General features: G+C 40.0%; 1 protein-coding gene across 1 annotated transcript; it reads left to right on the forward strand.

Annotated features, from left to right (window-relative positions):
* Positions 1-1,383: 1,383 nt before the first annotated feature.
* On the forward strand, positions 1,384-22,512 carry loxhd1b (lipoxygenase homology PLAT domains 1b). Its single transcript, XM_076890967.1, has 23 exons — positions 1,384-1,727; positions 2,778-2,929; positions 5,212-5,345; positions 5,507-5,652; positions 5,754-5,858; positions 5,952-6,080; positions 6,177-6,341; positions 8,229-8,410; positions 8,495-8,611; positions 9,388-9,550; positions 10,038-10,192; positions 10,274-10,483; positions 10,584-10,710; positions 12,067-12,275; positions 12,476-12,661; positions 12,760-12,887; positions 13,401-13,518; positions 18,392-18,569; positions 18,927-19,112; positions 20,848-21,018; positions 21,153-21,285; positions 21,523-21,678; positions 21,755-22,512. The coding sequence occupies exons 1-23, from the start codon at positions 1,517-1,519 to the stop codon at positions 22,233-22,235; spliced, it is 3,942 nt and encodes a 1,313-aa protein (XP_076747082.1). The 5' UTR covers positions 1,384-1,516; the 3' UTR covers positions 22,236-22,512.
* The last annotated feature ends 512 nt before the right edge of the window (positions 22,513-23,024 follow it).

Below are 23,024 nucleotides of genomic sequence, written 5' to 3' on the forward strand. Positions count from 1 at the left end.
AAATAAGAGGTGGCTGGAGACTTTTACACACTACTGCAGTATTATGAAAAGCTTTACTAAAGACCTATTCTCACTTATGAAAGACACATAGCCTTTTGTGATTCATTCTATTTTATTATAGGATAATACTATCCGTATTCTAATAAAAAAAGATCTTAACTGTAGTCTAAATGCATTTGTACCCTTACTGCTAATTACTGTTGCTTAGTTACTGTTACAAACACATCATAGAAACAATGTTTGTAGTGTCTGTTTGTGGACAGTGGCTTAGCAACAATAATTGTCAGTATTATTATGATTTTTTATTCAATTTGCTCCAAATATGAGAGGATATTTGCTAAAGTAAAATGGAAAAAACACATAACACATATTCTATTGTTTTGTTTTTTCCTGTGAACTTTCAGAATTTCTGCGTGAAACGTCTAAAATGTAATTGGTGTCATTTATTTATTCTTCCAGATCAACCGTCTGTTGATTGGCCACACTAACAAAGGCATGCGTGCGGGCTGGTTCTTGGACAGTGTTCAAATTTTGGTTCCAGTCCATGGAAAGAATTACATGTTCCCCAGCCACCGCTGGCTGGACGAAGATGAGGCCGATGGCAAAACAACGGTGGAGCTCTACCCAAGCGAGATCCTGGATGTAGAACAATGTAGGCAACACATTAAGCACAGGAAGAAAAACACTAATAAACAGTATTTAAATGAGTGAGTAAGTCAAAAGTCAAATAGGGAGTCACCTTCACCTACCAAGGTTAATAATGGAGTCTTTTCTTTCAACCAGTCCCAGCAAATAGCTGCCCCTCCCTGAGGCTGGTTCTACTGGAAGTTTCTTCCTGTTCAAAGGGAGTTTTTCCTTCCCACCATCACCAAGTGCAAGCTCATAGGGGGTTGTCTCTTTGTTGGGTTATTTTAAAATATTTTTTAGACTGTAGGGTTTGGGGCCTGCAATATAAAGTACCTTGAGATAAAAGTTATTGTGAATTTCCACTATTTAAAAACAATTACACTGAACTGAATTATTATGTAAGGCGTTTTAAATATATGAGTTAAGTATATGTGTATGTGTTAACACCATTGCTGCATGAAAAATACTTCTGTTCACTTTCACATTCATCGATCTACATTTTCTAGTAATAAACTATGAGATAACAGTCGTGACCGGAGATGTGGTGTTTGCTGGCACAAATGCTGTAGTCTTCATCCAAATCTACGGGGACAAGGGGAAGACGGAGGTTATCACACTGGAAAGCAGATCCAACAACTTTGAACGGAATACCACCGAAATATTTAAGGTTTCAAATCTGGATTTTATGATTTCCAAAACTCCAACTCTATTGCAACAATTTAACGTGAATGCAGAATTAAGTGTCCAAATGTTGAATCAAAACTTTTCAATTGTTTGACAGATAGAGGCCAAAGATGTCGGAAAGATCTTTAAGATACGCATCGGTCACAATGGCGCCGGCATTGGATCTGGCTGGTTCCTGGAGACAGTGGACGTGAAACATCTCATCATGGCCTTGGTGCCCAAGGAGAAGAAAAAGGAGGACAAGAAAAAGAAGAAGAAAAAGAAGAAAGAGGAAGATGAGGATGAGGAGGGTGGCGAGGAGATGCAAGAAGTGGTGCTGACATATCATTTTCCCTGTTCACGCTGGTTGGCTGGGGGAGAGGAGGACGGCGAGCTGGTGGTGGAGCTGCTGCCTGAAGATGCAGAAGAGATGGAAGGTACTAAATGAACAAGCTAAATGAAAGTTTTAACTGTTTTATTTAACACAGTTCATGATGATGATGATATATGTGATAGTAATAATCATCATAATAGTAATTCCCGGTAGTTCAGTGGCCATGGATTTGCAACATAGTACAAAACAAAACCCTTTTCTCCGTGCATACTCCACAATAAAAATGCACCAAAATCACTCTTTCAAATATACCACCTGCAACAAAATGGAGCTGCTATTCATGCACGGATAGAGTCAGGCAAACACAGCTTTGTTCGCTGGTCCATGAACCCTCTCTTTAAATTATATCAAAAATGCAACAGCATAAAATGCATTTTTAGAAATTGCATATGTTCTTTAAACACTTCTCTGAGTTTGGAGCATATTAAAGTTTCAATGCGTGAGATTTTCATTATAATTTTTTTTATATTATTAATGACTTTTTGCAGTCTCACTGACTGTGTGCAATCCTTAGTTACCTCCCTATGTGGAAATCTAGTCATGGAGGTAATCTACCATCTGCACTGAATTCAAATGCCTTTTCACATGAATAATGCATTCAGAGCAAAGGAAGCATACCAGTGCTGGATGAAATTCATGATTACATTGCACGTAATAATATTATTAAGTCAACCAAAACTAAAAGATTTAACATCATGTCTTTAAAGTTAGAGAGAAGAAAAGGTCTGTTTTATTCAAAGAGCACCTCTTCTTCCCATATGTATCCCTTCTCCTCACATAGTTAATTAATTTAAGACATAGGCTTAAAGCAGATGTATTTTCTATCAGTCTTCCAGTGAGCACCCACCTGTCTGCATTTATCTTTTTGAACAAGACTTCCCAGTACCACCTTATCCCATTTTTAGTCATTTAAGAAATTTCAATTAGCTACAGCTAATAAGCAATAAAGAACTGAAATGTATTTTTATTTACGACATCTTCATTGTGTCTTCAGTGTTGTGTTTTAGCCATAATTGGTTCACACATTTACTTGGAGGGCATGTATGACAGGTTAACAAGGTGTTAGTAATTGAACCCTTGTTTTGTCTGACAGTCAACACCTACGAAGTGTGTGTCTTCACTGGTGACATGATGGGAGCCGGGACCGACGCCAATGTCTACATTAATATTTATGGAGAGAACGGAGACACTGGAGAGCGCTGCCTGAAGAATTCTGACAACATCAATAAATTTGAGGGAGGGCAGGTAATAAAGGAAATACACAATCACTTCTAAATTTGTATGATTATAAAAATGATGATTTAGATTTAAAGATGTCGCTTGATTATATTTGTGATTATGCTCTATTGTGGCAAGTTCTATGAATTGATATTCTTAAAAAAAATATCTTAGTAGCTTTCATCACAGCTGAACACCTTTATACATTTGTTCAAAAATGTGTCATGCTGAAAATTAACCAGCAGTTAGTCAAAGATTCAACCATGTTCGCGCAACATGAGTCTTCCACTGAGGTGTGGGTGGGAGCATATTCTGGTAGGGTTACAAACACTCCTGCAGGCAAGCCGGCTTGGACTCACAGGAGTCCTCTGCGTCATTGAACCCGTCCTACTTTTACTCCATACTTTATCCACACCTGTTAATTAATTATCACAGCTGGCCCTGTAAGAACATAGAGCTCACTTCAGTGGAAAATGGGTCTGTTTCTAGGACACAAGTAAAAAGTCCATTCGGTGAGTGGGAATGTTTGGTCTGTGGCTGACAGACATCTACACCTTTTCTCTGTTTAGTTCTGTTTAAAATCGTTTTTTTCATTAAAGATACTTTAAGAGGCATATATATAATAACAAAATTTAAGAAAGAGAGTTTATTTATGACCAATTAAAGCTCCTGAATAAACAGTGTCACCCTCAGTTCTGTAAAGGAATTGTTCTTCTTTTTTAAAAAATAAATAAATAAATAAATACTTTTATGTGATACAATGTAAAAAAAAAAAAATACTATATTTTACTCATGAGTGAGTGCCTTAACAGTGAAATAAACTGAATATTTCCTCAACAACCCCACCTCTCTTTCTCTCTGTCCTTTTCTTCCTTCCTTTTTTGCTTTCTTTTACTTTTTCTTGTCACACTTGGTTTGTTTCGTTTATTGCTAGTACCTTTTTTTTCTTGAGCTATGCCATCACCGGACATGTTGCTTGGGAGACCTGCTCTGTTTTCTCGACCCCTTATTACCATTTTTATTAAACGTGCTGCAGTTGCATGACGACCGGAATAACAACAACAGACATCCCTGCAGAAATCAGAGGATAACAAGCAGGGGATGTGGAAGTAGAAGGAAGCTACAAGGGAAAAGAAACAGGCCCAGAAAACAGACACTGTCATGCCTGTGAGATGGCTGGACCACAGAGAGGCTAACAGCTTTTGTGAGAAATGAGGGGCCCTTCATGTGTGTATTATACTGAGTGTCACAGAAACACATCTTCAAGAATAATTCAAGATCCCGTCACTAACATCAACTGTTTTCAGATGATTCGGGAAGACAGAAATAAATCCAGGAGTGGCAAGTGGAAGGGAGAAGGGAACAAACGAATGGTGCCATCTTTGTCACATTACCATGAAGAAATTTAACTGCAGCTCACATATTCATTTAACTGTTTTCTGTGGAGTATGACCAGCCGTCTTCTCCTTTTTTAACATAATAGGAAAGGTGAAAAAAATGAATTGACTTGCAAATCACTTAGTGTATTTAATTAAAAATGATAAAAATGATGGAAAACATGCCCATCACTTCCTCCTCTCTAAAAATGTGAGGAACTGTATGACTTAATATTAGTGTGCATTCTAAAAGCATGAGTAACTTGCACATGGTAGGCACTGTTAAGGCTGAAGAGCACATACAAGTTATGGAGAAACATATGAATCCCACCAGATGATTCCAAATCATATGCAGCCATACAGATGATGATTTCTCAGGACAATGTCAAACCACATATAGGTACCTCTGTGACGTGAACAACATGACTCAATTGTAAAAACAAAAGTAAAAGAGTCTGTTTGTTGAACTACCCTGCCTACTTTCAAGACTTTGGGAACATTATAATATACATATCAAATTCAACTAAAGTTTTTTTTAAGTTGTCTTTGACTTATTTTTAGGTAAATATGGGATTTTGCATTTTGTTCTTCTCTACATTTTACACAGCATCGCAGAAACAGGGAGTTTTCATATTACCTTGTTTTTGCTTACATGCTTCTTCTAATAATATATTTGTGATGTGGTCAGATATACTGTAGCAACTCTGGATGGATTGCATTCCATTTTCATATATTTGTGCCTTTTCTGTCTTTCCCTTGTAAAGTTTCAAAGCTTTCATATATTTCAGTACTGTTTCAAACCAACTTCTCTTCTATCAGTTAACACTCTTGTGAGTCCCGATTCATTTCTGCTCTGGTATCACTTTGGACTATCAAATAAAAACAGTTAAATTAAAAGTGATTTGTAAAACATCTAGTTGCTGCATTTTGCAGGAGGATGTTTTCATCGTGACAGCCGTTGATTTGGGCCCTTTGAAGAAGCTACGAATCCGTCATGACAACTCTGAGTCTTACTCCTCTTGGTACCTGGATCGTGTTGAAATAGTGGACACAAAAGAGGATACAACGTAGGTGCCACAAACATACAGCCATGTGGGTTTTGCTTAGTTATTCAGCTGGATTCCAGAAAAATCCTACAGCAAACAAGGATTAAAGATTTTGTGTGATTAGGAGAGTAAATTAACAAGATTATATCTTGGAGTGTTGAACAGAGGTGTTTCTTCTGTAGATACTACTTCCCTTGTAACCGCTGGCTTGCAGTTGATGAAGACGACGGGCAGATAGCGAGAGAGCTGGTTCCCGTGGATGAGGCCTTCATGAGGAAGGATGATGATGATGAGGGCACGAGTGGTACTCTGGGCCTGGAGCAGAAATGTAATGAAGCTTCAAAGCTTGTTTACGCCTCAGTGGGATAAGATTAGTGGAAGACCAATATGACAAGTTTCATGTACTTATATGATAAATTTATCCTGCAGCTATGTCTACTACATATACTCTTAAGATAAAAACTGGAGAAAAGAAGTATGCTGGAACTGATTCCAACGTCTTCGCCATCCTCTTTGGTGAAAATGATGACACAGGTGCGATAATTCAGCATCATCCCTGCATTATGGTGGCATCCCTGTTACTGGCTAAATATCAGAATTTTAAAAAAATCTGCATGTCACCCACAGGGATCATCAATCTAAAGGCTTGTAAAAACTACAAGAATAAGTTTGAACAGGGGATGATCAATGAGTTCACTGTGGAGGCCGTGGATCTGGGCGACCTGGTAAAAGTTCGAATCGGGCACGACAACTCAGGTGGGGAAAGAACGTACTGTCCAAAAACAAACAAAGCAGTCATATACATAAGCACTGCACTGTACAAAAAAAATAAACTTTTTTTTTCTGAATCAGGGGGTTCATCTGGTTGGTTCTTGGACTGGATCGACATTGATGCCCCTTCACAGGGTCAGAGGATGCGCTTCCCATGTGGCCGTTGGCTGGATAAAGGGGAGGATGATGGTGCAACTGTGAGGGATCTCTATCCTGCTGACTTACAGACTGAATTCTACACACCATGTGAGTGAACAGCAGTGATATAAGCACTCAAATCCATTAGTAAACGTAGAGTAGGCTTATTGAGAAATCGTCCTCTAAAAGTGCTTTATGCAAAATTTCACTCTGATAAAAGAGCGGAAGCATTAGCAGTAAAATGTATTTTAAAGCAGTCTGCCTGAAGAATGGTGCTTGTCAGACCATTAACTCCAACCTGTAATGAATGTTATAAAGCTGCAGTGGTGTCCTGTCTTTTTATTATCATTCCTCCAATGAAGGCTTGTTTCTGCCCTTGAAAAAAACATTTTCGATTGGCAGAGCTAAGTCGAAATTTCAGGTTATTTTCCAAAAAAAGATTATGACTTACTCACTCAAACTTTAGACAAAATTACTCAGGATTTAAGTTATTTGAGTGCAAATGGTTGTCTGTGTCTGTGTGTTAGACTGGCGACCTGTTCAGGGTGTACCCTGCCTCTCGCCCTATGACAGCTGGGATAGGCTCCAGCCTCCCCTTGATAAAGTTATTTTCTCATTAGTTTGAGTTAATAAATCCAAATTTTGAGATAAAGTTTGAGACAACAGCCCGAAATATTGACTTATAGAGTATAGTTTGTTTTTTATCAATATGTATGCAAACTCAACTTATGCATTATGATCCATTCATGTCAGTTAGTTTATACAAACAACAAGAAAGTAAATAAATAATATTGCAGTTTATAAAGCGGGCTCAAAGACTGTTATTATTTAATCAATGACGATAATTTAATGCCCTTCAATATAAGGGCATTTTTATAAAGCAGGCTCTAAAAGTTCAACCAATTTCAGGATATTATAGTAGCAATTATCTATAGATATAATTTCTACACATTACTTTGTATTTTCATTCAGTATCTTACCAGTTAGATGTTAACTATTTAGGACAGCAAATGTATTAAAAGATCAAATGATTCCTTTGAGTTTCAACAACAAGTTAACACTAAAACAGAAAAATGTCATCAGTGACAATAAACACATTTTAAGCCAGCAGTTATGCTATCAGCTAGCACAACTGTGATCCCTCTCCACAGATAAATAACTACATATACTGCACGACTTTCTTCCTAAACTTCTTGCTTTTAATTGCTTATCAATGCTTGTAGTAAGAATGATGGACAGTTATTACAGTTAGATAGTTTAGTCTGATATGTTTTCTGTAAGGCATAAAAGCACGTCTGGTATCATAACTGTAAACGTTAGCTGTGAATACTAATATAGCCTTTCCTAAAATGCAAATGTTTCTTATATAAAAGACTAGATTATATGCCAGCCTGTCCTCCACCTTCATCCATGACAGCCTGGCATGTTTCCCACCCACACTGTCCTTCAGTGAAGAGCAAAATGGGTAGCTCTGTTTTGAGCAAGGGTCTTACTTCTGAAGCACTAAAACCAAATAACAGACAAGTAATCAAGGTGGGATAGAAACAAAGACTATTATACACGTTTAATTGTGGCCTCTGAAATTCAAAACGCAAGCTTTTGAATATTAAGTTGAAATATACCCACTCCTACGTCATCAATATGAGTTAACCATGATAGTGTTTGCTCATCAATAAATGGTGAAACCGCCAAAGCAGTTTCAGTCTTTGACGCACTGACATTTTTTTGTAGTGCGTCTAATACATCCACAACAAGATTGTAACACCTTGTTTTCTCTTTTTCATGCAGCTTTTGTGTTTTACAAGTCTTAAAATAGTTGTTTTCTTTCCTGACTCTTGGTTAAAAAGAAGGAAAGGAAATCTGAACACAAGTGGTCAGCTGTACCTGGCACCTGATAAACCGAAGTGTAAACGATGATGGGACCAGTGTGTGTACGGCTCAAAAAGGGTTCTTCCACCTTACCTGTCAACAAAAAAGCTTTTCCATTTTTTTCAGTTGTGCCTTATGAGATAAAGATATACACCACCGATGTATTTGGAGCGGGAACAGATGCTGACGTGTTTATAGTCTTGTATGGCCATAAGGGGGTGTGCACTCAGCAGAAGCACCTGTGTGTCAACAAGAGAGAGCGACGCTTGTGCTTTGAGAGGGGAGCTGAAGACATGTTTATTGTGGAGGTAAGTGTAATGTGTGGCTACTCACTGATAGAGCTTTTCAAAAAGTGGCGGCCGGTTTGCGAATGATAAGTTGTCTTTAAACAGCTGGAGGACATTGGTGATGTTATAGAGAAAATCAGGATAGGACATGACAACAGCGGCACCAATCCTGGATGGCATCTTGACAGAGTGGAGATCAGGCGACAGCTCAGGAAAGGAAAGGTAAGCAAAAGCCACATGAGATGACACCATAATAGCGGCATTATATTGCCAAAACTATTCACTCACTCATCCAAATCATGGCTAAGGTGTTCCAGTTACTTCCATGGCCACAGGTGTGTGTATAAAATCAAGCACCTAGGCATGCACACTGCTTCTACAAACATTTGTGACACAATGGGTTGCTCTCAGGAGCTCTGTGAAGTCAAGCACTACTAAGGATTCCACATTAAACTTTTACTGTTATTATTATTATTAAGTGGAAGCGATTGAGGAATGACAGCAGCTCAGCCACAAAGTGGTAGGTCACATAAAATCACAGAGCACATACCGAGGCACATAAGGTTCATAAAAACATGGATGAGCGAGTCTGGTGTGAAAGAATTTGATTGTCCTGTACAGAGTCCTGACAGCACCCTTCTCATCCAACATCACAAACGCTCTTCTGGAAGAGTAGTCAAATATTCTCATAAAAACACTCTTAAACCTTGTGGAAAGCCTTCCCAGAAGAGTTGAAGCTATTATAGCTGCAACATCATGTTCAACCCTATGGATTAAGAATGGGATGTCACTCAAGTTCATATGCCTTTGAACGCAGATGAGTGAATACTTTAGGCAATGCACTGTAAGTGCATCGTTAAGAGATTTCTTGTCTGTGGCCTCATTAAATTATTAACAAATTAATAATTTAACATCTTCTGGCTCACACAGTTCATTGAGTCTCAGCTAGAGAAACATAGCTGGTGCCAGACTGAAGAGTTGTGTGTGTTTAATGGCAGGGTTCTGAGACGACTATATTCCCTTGCGAGCGCTGGCTAGCTAAGTCTGAAGATGATGGTGAGACGGTGAGGGAGCTTGTCCCCTCAGACATCATCACACAGAAACTCCTCAGGGATGGGACACTGAAAACGACTGAAACTGAGGTGGAAGATGCTTTGGAAAGTAGGTTGAAAGTTATGTCACCGGTGGAATGTAACTACACTTGCTTTCAAGTGCTCTGTCTAAGGAAACATTAGAGGTGCTTATTTGTATTTCAGCTGTTGCATGGTGAAGATGTTGAACTAGCATGGAGCAATATAAGCCTTGGTAGATTTTGCTTTTCAGCATCCTAATATGCTCTCCTAGCATGCACTTTTTCAAAGCTGAACTCAGTTTTGAAAGGGTTAGTGGGGAGAACGGTTTAAAGTCCAATTTTGAGACATTCTTCTTCTTTCAGCTGCTCTCTTTAGGGGTTACCACAGCCGATCTCGCACTATCCAAAGCATCCTCTTCTGTCACACCAACCCTCTGCATGTTGTACAAATTTTTTGAGACATTTTGCTGTATAAATAGACACGCTGTGAGACTGGAAACAACACAGTTGGAAAAAAAAATCTATTAGCAAACAAGGTCTGCATTTACCGACTTCAAAATTTTTCCTCCCTCACAGCTCACACATACACGGTGTCTGTGCGGACAGGCGATATGTACGGAGCAGGGACCGATGCCAACGTTTTCCTCACCATTTATGGAGATTTGGGAGACACAGGAGAGCGGAAACTCGCCAAATCTGAGAATAACAAGAACAAGTTTGAGAGAGGAGAGGTATTAGAGGAGAAGTGCGAATCGTTATGTGATGTTGCACAAAAATAAATCTAAATCTGTTCAATTCCTTTTGCCTTTTAGGTGGATAAGTTCAATATTGAGGCCGTGGATTTGGGGCAGGTGTTTAAGATTCGTGTTCGTCATAACAACTCTATGATTGGGGCTGATTGGTACCTGGACCAGGTGGAGGTGCTGGATGTGGAAACAGAAGAGGTATACATGTTCCTGTGTGAGCGCTGGCTATCAACGAAGAAAGAGGACAAACAAATAGACAGGACCTTCTACGTCAAGGTTGTATTTAAAGACAGTGTTTTATTATTTTCTTCTTTGTATGTCAGAGTTATTCCAGAAAAGAAAATTGATAGCTGTGTTTATTTTGTGCCTGTTTCAGGGGTATGAGGGTGAAAGAAGCTCTGATCCATATTCCAAAATGATTGCTCAGGCCAAACTGGGACTGGACAAGAATGCCAACAAGAAGAAAAAGAAGAAAAAGGCAGTAGTGGTTGAAGAGGGTCCAAGTAAGGTCTATTCATTGTGTCTCTTTGTGAAATGACGTTTCTGGAAGTGGACACAAATATCAGGAAAAAATACTGAAATTCAACATGATAAATAACCACAATATCAACAGGAAGAATCAATGCAAACTTATAGAAATTTGATAAATATAGGTAATATCAATCAGGTCATAGTTCACCCTAATATTTACACCAAATTAACCAACATTAAAGAAATTTGTGCTTGGTGGCTTTCATTTTAAAGTGTTTAACTTACCAAAGTTACGCCTTGTGCCTGAACTCACTCACCACAGCACTCCTAAAACTGAGACTTCTGGAAGTCCTGCCAATGCAGTTCTGACTTTTTTTAGTGTGGAAAGGAAAGCAGAGACATCCACAAAATTGTAGTACGCAGACCTACAATTGCTTCAAAAAATGAGAAAAAAAGACAAAAAAGATAGCTTGGCTCAGACACCTTTTGTAACCTCATCCTCTATAATCCTCTTTGTACCTCTCTACCAGGGATGCTAAATGAACTGGTACTTATGTAGTGCTTTTCTAGTCTAAGTGAGCACTCAAAGCAATTGATTATTACAACCCACATTCACACACACATTTGAGCTATATTTTCTGCCTCTAAGGACTTTCAAACACACACACGAACACACTTTTTGAAGGATGCACGGGGAGGCGGATTTGAGGGTCAGTATCTTGCCCAAGGACACTTCAACGTGCAGAATGAAGGAGGAGGAGGGATTGAACAACTGACCTTCTGATTAGTAGTGGAACTGCTCTACCTCAGGCAAAATAAATCTCTGATCTGAAACGTTGCTGTTTCTGTTCTTCTGTATGATACAAGACACAAAACAAGCATCCCTCTGCTCTCTTTCTTTGGCTGCACATGATAGTATGTGTGTGCTAAAGCACTAGAATAACACTGATGTAGCCTTAATAAAAGAAAAGCATCTACAAACACCTTAAAGGCTCATTAATTAACACAACATGTTTCGTCTAAGAAGAACAGCTGTATGCTTTTACAGTGTATAGTGATGAAGGATTATTTCCTGACTATAAGTCTTCGTGCTATGCTAAGGTAAATGGCTGCTGGCTACAGTTTTAAAAGAGTGCTAACAATCTTCCACCTTAATCTGACTTTCTGTAAGAATACACCTTTCCCAAAATGTCAAACTACTCCTTTAAGATAAACTTTAATATTGTCTCCATCCATATTTGAAAAAGATCAAAAGGTCACACTCAGCCTGGAGCTAGATGATAGTACTAATATTAAAGAAGTAGGAATGGTCTCTGAAGTGGCTGAGACATCAGACTGAATTTTATATGTGGAAAAAAATCTCAAAGCAGTTTTTCTCTCTCACCCAGTCATCCCTTATCACTTCACCCTGTCCACGGCGATCGAACAAGATGCCAGCACCACAGCGAGGGTTTATGTCATCATCATTGGTCCCAATGACGTCGAGACAGACCGGCTGTGGCTGGACCTGCCAGAGGGAAAGAAATCCTTCACAGCTGGCTCCATGGAGCACTTTGTGTGCTATGGAACTGACGTGGGAGAGATCAAGAGGGTGGAAGTGAGAATCTGGGACTCTTTCTGTAGCTAAATCTGTGAAACTGTCTCCTCTCTGCTGTCTCTTCAGATGCACTGCTATTAAAATTTTAATAAAACCATTCTAGCTCAGCAATAATTAATTCTAGATGTGCCTAGATCAAACAAAAATCAAGTGATATACAAATTCCCTCTCCATCTCCTCTCCCTTCTCTTCCCTCTCAGCTTGGCCATAATGGTGTCACACCAGAGAGCTGCTGGTTGGTGGATGAGCTGTCGGTTGCCGTGCCAACCAAAGGTATCAAGTACATCTTTCCATGTAAGTGCTGGCTGGCTAAAGACAGGGGAGATGGTCTGACTGCCAGACTGTTCAATGTGCTGGACTCCAGCACGATCAACATTATCCGCAAAGTGAGTCACCGCACCTAAAATATGAAGTGTTGGAAAACATTCAGTTAATGTGTTACATAAAAACTGTATCTGTATCTCTGTGTACTGTATTTTTTTAGGTTGTTTATTCAGTCACGGTTGCCACAGGTGACATTCAGTATGCAGGAACTGATACCAACATTTTCCTGACCGTGTTCGGAGCCAATGGGAGCACAGAGGAAATGCTTCTGCCCAAAAATGAGGATAGGTCAGTTCACAGTGATTACTTATCAGTAAAGAAACAGTTGATACTTTCAGTGCAAATACTGGAAATGTGGGATGCCTGAGTTTAAACAAACAAAATGAGCTCATCAGCACCTTTAAAGTTCAATAATATATGTGTTGCATCTCATTAATGTGACCTAATTATAAAGAAATGTCACTTATTGTGTGGTATTTTGGATCAAAGCAGTGATTTCCTTTATTGGCACTAAGATCGTAATAACAAAGAGTCTGCCATATAAATGCCATAAGCACCACATGTTTCTGAATAAACACAGTGTTTTATGTTAATCTGTGCTGTTGCCTATGGACAAAATTGGACAGGCTGTTTCACTGTTTATGCCGTTTAACCTAAGATAATCTAACCAGCTGCTGTGTACAGCTACAAAGGCATGAAAGTTAAAATGCAATTAAATGTATCTTCAGAAAGGTTAAACTATTTAATTAGCACAGTCATGTCTTTAAATGCAGCTTAATCCATATATATTGGTTCATTCAGGTTTGAAAGAGGGCAAGAAGACACATTTACCTTGGAGATAGATGACATCGCTCCTTTGAAGAAGATCAGAATTCGAATAGATGGCACCGGAAGCCGCCCAGACTGGTTTCTTGACAGGGTAATGCAAAGAGAGTCTGATGCAACACGTCTGGTATTAGAATACAAAATGTAAGAAAGAAGGAATGATAAGAAATAATTTGCAATTACCGGAAAGCAGATGCACATTTTGAGGTAGCACAAAACTTTCACATCAGTTTATCATAAATATTACGTGTTACACTCATGTGCTACTTTATAAGGTACAGTTTGCTAGATCCCCTTTTACATTCAGAACTGGCTTAATTCTTCATGGCATAGGTTCAACAAGGTGGTGTATACATTCCTCTGAGATTTTACCCATTACTGACATGATACCGTCAAACACTTGCTGCAGACTTGTTGGCCCCACAACCATGATACAAATCCCCCGTTGAGCCAAATCCCAAAGGTGCTCTGCTTGATTGAGATCTGGTGACTGTAGAGGCCATTTGAGAACAGTGAGCTCATTTTCATATTCAAGCAATCAGTTTGAGATTACTTGAGCTTTGTGATATGGTGTGTCATCCTTTTGAAAGCAACCATCAGAAGATGGGTACACCGTGGCCATAAAGGGATGGAAATGATCAGCATCAATTCTCAGGTAGGCTGTGGCATTTCAATAATGCTCAGTTGGTACTAAGGGGCCCAAAGCATGCCAAGAAAATATCCCCCACATCATTAAACCACCACTAGCAGCCTGAACTGTTGATGCAAGCAGGATGGATCCATGTTTTCATGTTGTCTGCAACAAATTCAGACACTACTATCTGAATGTTGCAGCAGAAATCAAGAACTCATCAGACCAGACAACATTTTTCCAATCTTCTGTTCTGTTGATCCCATGTGTATTGTAGCCTCAGGTTCCTGCTCTTAGCAAACAGGAGTGGCACTCAGTGTGATCTGCTGCAGCATTTGATATTTTGTGCTTTCAGAGATGTTTTTCTGCATACCTTGGTTGCAAGGTGTGGTTTTTTTGAGTCACTGTTGGCTCCCTATCAGCTCAATGCAGTCTTTCTCTGGCATCAAAAGGCATTTTCACTGCACAGAGAACAATCAGATCACTGGATATTTTATCTTTTTCTGTCCGTCCTCTATAAACTAGTGATGTGCAGATCGATCCTGAAATATTGATTCCTCCGATACCAATCATTTATGTTCTAGAATCAATTCTCACATTAAAATATCGATATTTTAGTAGTTTAGAGTAAATTTGTAGTTTATCATTAACAGCAACACAGTGGAAAGAAACTATAACATTCGGATTGTCTACATTCAAAGGCACTACTTCCTCTTCCGCCTTTCATAGTCATGTGCGAAATACGGCTGTATAAATGTCTCGCAGCCGCTGGCGTGTGCACTCACAACAATGGCTGAGCGTAATTGGAGTAATTTGCGGACATACAGTGGGGCAAAAAAGTATTTAGTCAGCCACCGATTGTGCAAGTTCCCCCACTTAAAATGATGACAGAGGTCAGTAATTTGCACCAGAGGTACACTTCAACTGTGAGAGACAGAATGTGAAAAAAAAAATCCATGAATCCACATGGTAGGATTTGTAAAGAATTTATTCGTAAATCAGGGTGGAAAATAAGTATTTGGTCAATAACAAAAATACAACTCAATACTTTGTAACATAACCTTTGTTGGCAATAACAGAGGTCAAACGTTTACTATAGGTCTTTACCAGGTTTGCACACACAGTAGCTGGTATTTTGGCCCATTCCTCCATGCAGATCTTCTCGAGAGCAGTGATGTTTTGGGGCTGTCGCCGAGCAACACGGACTTTCAACTCCCGCCACAGATTTTCTATGGGGTTGAGGTCTGGAGACTGGCTAGGCCACTCCAGGACTTTCAAATGCTTCTTACGGAGCCACTCCTTTGTTGCCCGGGCGGTGTGTTTTGGATCATTGTCATGTTGGAAGACCCAGCCTCGTTTCATCTCCAAAGTTCTCACTGATGGAAGGAGGTTTTGGCTCAAAATCTCACGATACATGGCCCCATTCATTCTGTCCTTAACACGGATCAGTCGTCCTGTCCCCTTGGCAGAAAAACAGCCCCATAGCATGATGTTTCCACCCCCATGCTTCACAGTAGGTATGGTGTTCTTGGGATGCAACTCAGTATTCTTCTTCCTCCAAACACGACGAGTTGAGTTTATACCAAAAAGTTCTACTTTGGTTTCATCTGACCACATGACATTCTCCCAATCCTCTGCTGTATCATCCATGTGCTCTCTGGCAAACTTCAGACGGGCCTGGACATGCACTGGCTTCAGCAGCGGAACACGTCTGGCACTGCGGGATTTGATTCCCTGCCGTTGTAGTGTGTTACTGATGGTGACCTTTGTTACTTTGGTCCCAGCTCTCTGCAGGTCATTCACCAGGTCCCCCCGTGTGGTTCTGGGATCTTTGCTCACCGTTCTCATGATCATTTTGACCCCACGGGATGAGATCTTGCGTGGAGCCCCAGATCGAGGGAGATTATCAGTGGTCTTGTATGTCTTCCATTTTCTGATGATTGCTCCCACAGTTGATTTTTTTCACACCAAGCTGCTTGCCTATTGTAGATTCACTCTTCCCAGTCTGGTGCAGGTCTACAATACTTTTCCTGGTGTCCTTCGAAAGCTCTTTGGTCTTGGCCATGGCGGAGTTTGGAGTCTGACTGTTTGAGGCTGTGGACAGGTGTCTTTTATACAGATGATGAGTTCAAACAGGTGCCATTCATACAGGTAACGAGTGGGGGACAGAAAAGCTTCTTACAGAAGACGTTACAGGTCTGTGAGAGCCAGAGATTTTCCTTGTTTGAGGTGACCAAATACTTATTTTCCACCCTGATTTACAAATAAATTCTTTACAAATCCTACCATGTGAATTCATGGATTTTTTTTTCACATTCTGTCTCTCACAGTTGAAGTGTACCTCTGGTGCAAATTACTGACCTCTGTCATCATTTTAAGTGGGGGAACTTGCACAATCGGTGGCTGACTAAATACTTTTTTGCCCCACTGTATTTTACATCCACAAACAGCCAAGACGTGGTTTGCGACATGTGGCAAAAAGTGAGGTGTTGTGGCCATACTTGCCAACCTTGAGACCTCAGAATTAGGGAGACATTCAAAAAGGCTGTTGGGGGGTTGATAAATAAAGTTTACAGTGTTTATTTATCGGATAAAATACGTTAAATGTCACCGTTATTATTGGCCGGCCCGGAAACAGCGGGGGTGTCCAAATTCAGAGGCTGCTTCCACCTGAGACTCTGCTCCTTGCTATCTAAAATATAACAGGGCGCTGACTTAAACTCTCGACCGTCTCACACTTCTGTTTAAACAGTTTTCTGTTTGACGTTTATTCAGCTGTGTGAAAACCCCGGAGGAACCCTCTCGAGGGATTAATAAAGTTAAATTTAATTTAATCTAATCTAATAACTTTATTCTCAGCCAAACCGATTTACTCGCGAACAAATAAAACACTGAAAAAGCCAAACAATAACATTTTTAAGTTATCAAAGTGACTTATATATCATGTTTAACGACCGCGGGGGTTTGAAGACGATGTGTCGGTTGGCTCAGATATTTGAAGTTTACACAGCTACATTCTCACCTGAAAATATGTTAAAAGTTTTTTTGCGACCCAGAAAGAGAAATAAGAGTAATATTAAAACTAAGTATCTGGAAACTGGAATAGGCTGGGCCGCGCCGCGCTATGAATTCTGCGACATGGTTTTTCAATTTTGATGTCCGGGTGGAAAATCGGGAGAAATTCGGGAGAATGGTGGCTCCAGGAGATTTTTGGAAGGGGCACTGAAATTCAGGATTCTCCTGGAAACATCGGGAGGGTTGGCATGTATGGTTGTGGCAACATCACTAACCTTGTCAAACACCTCAGAGCAAATCATATCACAGAATATGACGAGCGTATGTTGAAGCGAACTGAAGAGGAGGAGAGGGACAGGTGCTGCTAGGGCGGGCAAGGTGTTCAAATAGCGCACAACTTCAGTTTTTCTATTTCTATATGATGAACTCATCTGCATTATTAAGTGATAAGAACAAGAAATCTGATGTCCTGTAATCATTATGATGCTATAACTTGAGATCAAACTATCGGTATCGGATCAGTATCGTCGATACCACCCTGAATATTAATTGGTATCGGATCGGAAAGGAAATCAGTGGTATCGCACATCACTACTATAAACCCTAAAGATGGTTATGTGGGAAAATCAACAGTTTCTGAAATACTCAGACCAGCCCATCTGGCACCAACAACCATGCCACAGTCAGTTACTTAAATAACTTTTCTTCCACATTCTGATGTTCAGTTTTAACTTTAGGAGGTCATCTGGACTATGTCTACACACTTAAAGGCATTGAGCTGCAGCTGTCTGACTTACTAATTAAATATTTGCATTATTAACCGGTTGAACAGATGTACCTAATGAAGTAAGTAATGATTGTACAGTATTTGTGAAATTATATAAATGTTCCTATTCAGGTAATGAAATGAGGTGGAACACTGAACAGTTTTCACAAGTTAGTAAATTTCACTTGCATGTTTGGTATATCATTGCAGTGGATGGCGCTGTCTCTAAGCTGTAATTAAAACAATAACTCTTGTGATTTTTAAACCACAATCTTTTAATTTGCTAATTTAATAATGAAGCAATTTCTTTTTTCAGCCTTCGCAAATACCGTTAATTAATCAGATTCTTTTGCAGTGGAAACAGATGAATGCTAGGTTAACTTTAGTGTATTTGTGGATTGTTTAACATTTTTCAAGCCACAAATATACATTAATGCATTTATTCCAAAATCACAGTCAATTTCCTCCTCCTCTGCTGCAGCTAAATAGTAGATTTCACATGTGGACATTTGTTTAATGCGAATTGTGAGGTCATCGTCTGATTTAAAATGTTAGATCCTGATGAGAAACCTGACCACAGAGGAAGAGTACCTGTTCACCTACGAGAACTGGCTGTCCAAGACCAAAGGGCCCAAGAGGACAAAGGTGTGTGAGCTGGCGGCTATGGTGGATGACGAGGAGATGGTAGAAAAAACAACTTACATCATCCAAGTCCAGACTAGTGACGTTGCAGGTGGGTCACAGAATGTTTCCACATATATTTAGAAAGTTGACCAGGTTAAAGAAACTGTATCAGTCAATTTTAACTTAATTTGTCTGCTTGGAATAAAGTTTAAAAAAATAAATAAATAAATATCAATATTCAAAGTTGGGGGTTTTTTCTAATCATCCCAGAGCCCTCTTTAACTGCACAAATTTCTTCCCCAAATTTTACGTTTGTTGAACTTCTATGAGTATTTTACATCTTTTTTAAGTGTTAAATAAGACACTGAGTGCTTAACTTTAACAAGCATGTTTACAACTACTAATAGATTTTCTCATAAGTTAAAGTTTATTGGAGTTCTGTTCTCTGATCTTTGCAATATTCTAGGTGCTGGCACTGATGCCAACGTGTTTCTGATTGTGTTTGGGGAGTATGGAGACACAGGGACGCTGCCTCTGAAAGAGAGCACCAACAGAAACAAGTTTGAGCGAAAAATGAAGGACGTGTTCAGATTTCCTGACATGCTCAGTCTGGGCGAACTGTCAAAAGTCAGAGTGTGGCATGACAACAAAGGTAAGGAGACAAGGAGAACTACAGTCATAAGTAAGCACATAAGAAAGGAAGGAAAGTTTTAGCAGTTTGGAGTAATCTGTGACGGCCTCAGAGGTTTTCTAAGAGAATACTGGGAGCAACAACACCATGAAGTCCAAAGAACACACCAGACAGGTCAGGGTTAAGGTTATTGAGAAATTTAAAGCAGGCTCAAAAAGATTTCGCAAGCCTTGAACATCCCACGGAGCACTGTTCAAGCAATCATTCAGAAATGGAAGAAGTATGGCACAACTGTAAACCTATCGAGACAAGGCCGTCCACCTAAACTCACAGGCCGAACAAGGAGAGCGCTGATCAGAAATGCAGCCAAGAGGCCCATGGTGACTCTGGACGAGCTGCAGAGATCTACAGCTCAGGTGGGAAAATCTGTTCATAGGACAGCTGTTAGTCATGCACTGCACACAGTTGGCCTTTATGGAAGAGTGGCAAGAAGAAAGCCATTGTTAACAGAAAACCATAAGAAGTCCCATTTGCAGTTTGCCACAAGCCATGTGGGGGACACAGCAAACATGTGGAAGAAGGTGCTCTGGTCAGATGAGACCAAAATGGAACTTTGTGGCCAAAATGCAAAACGCTATGTGTGGCAAAAAACTAACACTGCACATCACTCTGAACACACAATCCCCACTGTCAAATATGGTGGTGGCAGCATCAGGCTCTGGGGGTGCTTCTCTTCAGCAGGGACAGGGAAGCTGGTCAGAGTTGATGGGAAGATGGATGGAGCCAAAACAGGACAATCTTGGAAGAAAACCTCTTGGAGTCTGCAAAAGACTTGAAACTGGGGCGGAGGTTCACCTTCCAGCAGGACAACGACCCTGAACATAAAGCCAGGGCAACAATGGAATGGTTTAAAAACAAAACATATCCATGTGTTAGAATGGCCCAGTCAAAGTCCAGATCGAAATCCAATCAAGAATCTGTGGCAAGATCTGAAAACTGCTGTTCACAAACGGTGTCCATCTAATCTGACTGAGCTGGAGCTGTTTTGTAGAATCTCTACATGTGCAAAGCTGGTAGAGACATACCCCAGACTGGCAGCTGTAATTCCAGCAAAAGGTGGTTCTACAAAGTATTGACTCAGGGGGCTGAATAATTACGCACACCCCACTTTGCAGTTATTTATTTGTAAAAAATGTTTGGAATCATGTATGATTTTCATTCCACTTCTCACATGTACACCACTTTATATCGGTCTTTCACGTGGAATTCCAATAAAATTGATTCATGTTTGTGGCTGTAATGTGACAAAATGTGGGAAAGTTCAAGGGGGCCGAATACTTTTGCAAGCCACTGTATATCAACCCAATTGAAATGCCACAGCAGGGCCTTAAAAGAGCTGTGTATAAGCAATGAATTGAAGCAAAGTACTTTACTTTTTTTTATTTTCAACTTTTTGACTAAAAAAGACAAAATGTCTTACAAGGATACTTGGAAGATGGAATAACAGAATCTTGCTTAGATACTGCAAGAGTGGATGTACAGCACAGTGTTAATGTTAGCTTGTTTACTTCAAATCTATTTTATTTATAAAGTACCTGTTCACAATAGTAGTCATCTCAAGAAACTTTATACTATATATACTTTACCTTTTTTTTTGTTAAACAATGGAACAGGAAAATTTAGATCAGTGGTTGAGATAACATTTGTGCACAGATGGAATAAATTCACCATTGACTGTTGCTCTTACTGTAAACAGGCCCTGCTCCTGGATGGCACCTGGAGTACCTTGACGTGAAAGATGAGGCCCTGGACAACACCTTCAGGTTCCCCTGTGACCGCTGGTTGGCAAAAAACGAAGATGACGGGCAGATTATGAGGGAACTGGCTTGTGCCAACAATGATTTTGTAGACCTCAGTGACAAAACAAGTTAGTAATCCTGAGAGTCTGTAGGCATAATCATGGGTTGTGTAATTATCTGAGATGAATCACTTGCAGTAAATTACAACCATTTGTCACTTGTAAAATAATGCAGCAATTTGTGTCTCTGTGCATGGCCACAGAATATGAAATTGCCACAACAACTGCTAACGCAGATGACGCCTCCACAACGGAAAATGTCTGGATCCTGCTGGAAGGAAGGAAAGCCCGTTCCAAGGAGTTTGTTCTGGAGAATAAGAAAAAGAAGTTCTTAAGGTAGGTCTTCAGAGAGTCCAGGGTTCACGACTCATGGTAAAACCCTCTAATGTGGTCTTACATAATCGCCCTCTTTTACACATTTTTTTCTACCCCCTTTTATCTTGTAGCTTCATTTTCTCTTTACTCTCAGGAGAGATAATCCCATGAGGTGAAACAGAACCTCTCAGGCAGACCACAAAATTTAACAGTTTAAAATCAAAACCCTACACAAACTTCTCTTGCACCCTTCCACAGCGGTGCCACTGACACGTTTGAGTTCTCGTCGAAGCACGTGGGGGAAATCGCTAGCATCTGCGTTGGCCACATCACAAAAGACGGCAAGAAGGTGAAGAATGAGGCTTTCTGGCATGTTATGGAGGTGGTGGTGACAGAAAAGGAGCTGGGAAACAAGTGAGTAGACTCTCACAACATGCATTATGTTATATAAAACTGATGGTGCTGAATCAATGCATCCTCTTGTGGTTAGGTATTTCTTCCACTGTGATGCACAAATTCCCCTGGCAGCCAAAAAAGACCAGTTCCAGACATTCGAGTGCTATAAATCCATCGAGAGCTTTGCAAGCAAAGTCCGCAACCTGGTCCCTGTCAAGTATGAAATCATCGTCATCACCGGGGACGTCAAAGCGGCCGGCACAGACGCAAATGTTTTTATCACCATGTATGGCGTCAATGGTGACTCAGGCAAGCGTCACCTACGGCAGAAGTTTCGCAACCTTTTCGAGCGAGGGCGGACAGACCGCTTCGTTCTGGAGATGCTGGACCTTGGGGAATTGCTGAGGGTCAAAGTGGAGCACGACGGCACTAGCCCCAACAGTGGGTGGTATTTAGAGTGTATTGAGGTGACCAACACAGCCAATTCAGTCACAACAATCTTCCACTGTGGAAAGTGGTTGCACACTGCTAAAGCTGATGGACAAATTCAGCGAGTGCTCAATCCCAGATATTAGAATAATGCTAGAAAGAAAGAGTGGGTGAGCATTTGCTTTTTCCTGTTTGACTCATTTGTTTTGTTGGGGGTTTTTACCAATTGTAAGAGAAACATTGCACGGAAAAGTTAGAGTTAATCCATCTGAATATAAATGCATTTCAACTTTTTCAGGATAAAGCCAGTTTTTTGTTTTTGTTTGTTTTGTTTTTTTTTTAAGTTTGTGCCAACTGTTTAGGCTGTCACTCTTCAGAAAAAGCCATTTGCTTCCATCTCGCACAAATAAACAGAACTGAATATTACCCAGCTCACCACAACAAATATTTACCTTCATTTTACTTTTCCTCACGTCTCACTGAAAGGTTTCATACCAATGCCAATCACTTGAGGGATAAAGGCAAAGCTGGAAAACAGTTCAGCAAAAATAAATTCATTTGCTTAAGCATAATATATGGGCATTGCACTCCAACAGGGGTTAAAATATTCATTATGCATAAATTTAAAAACCCTTTTGTAGAATGATGGGTAGTATTACACAGGGATCAGGGAAGGCAAATAGCCAATCGTAGCAGCAAAAACAAAGACAACTCAAAAAAAAACGCGGAATGCTGTTTAACATGTAAATAAAAAAACGAATGCAATCATTTCCAAATCTCATGAACCCATATTTCATTCACAACAGAACATAGAGAATATATCAGATGTTTCGACCAAGACATTTTACTTCACGACCATCTGCGCCCCCAGTCTATGGATCACCTATAACTTAAAAGGCTGTAAGGTCAGACACCAACAGGTGATTCGGGCGTTG

The sequence above is a fragment of the Maylandia zebra genome, linkage group LG12 (assembly GCF_041146795.1).
Source record: "Maylandia zebra isolate NMK-2024a linkage group LG12, Mzebra_GT3a, whole genome shotgun sequence".
NCBI classification, from domain to species: domain Eukaryota; kingdom Metazoa; phylum Chordata; class Actinopteri; order Cichliformes; family Cichlidae; genus Maylandia; species Maylandia zebra.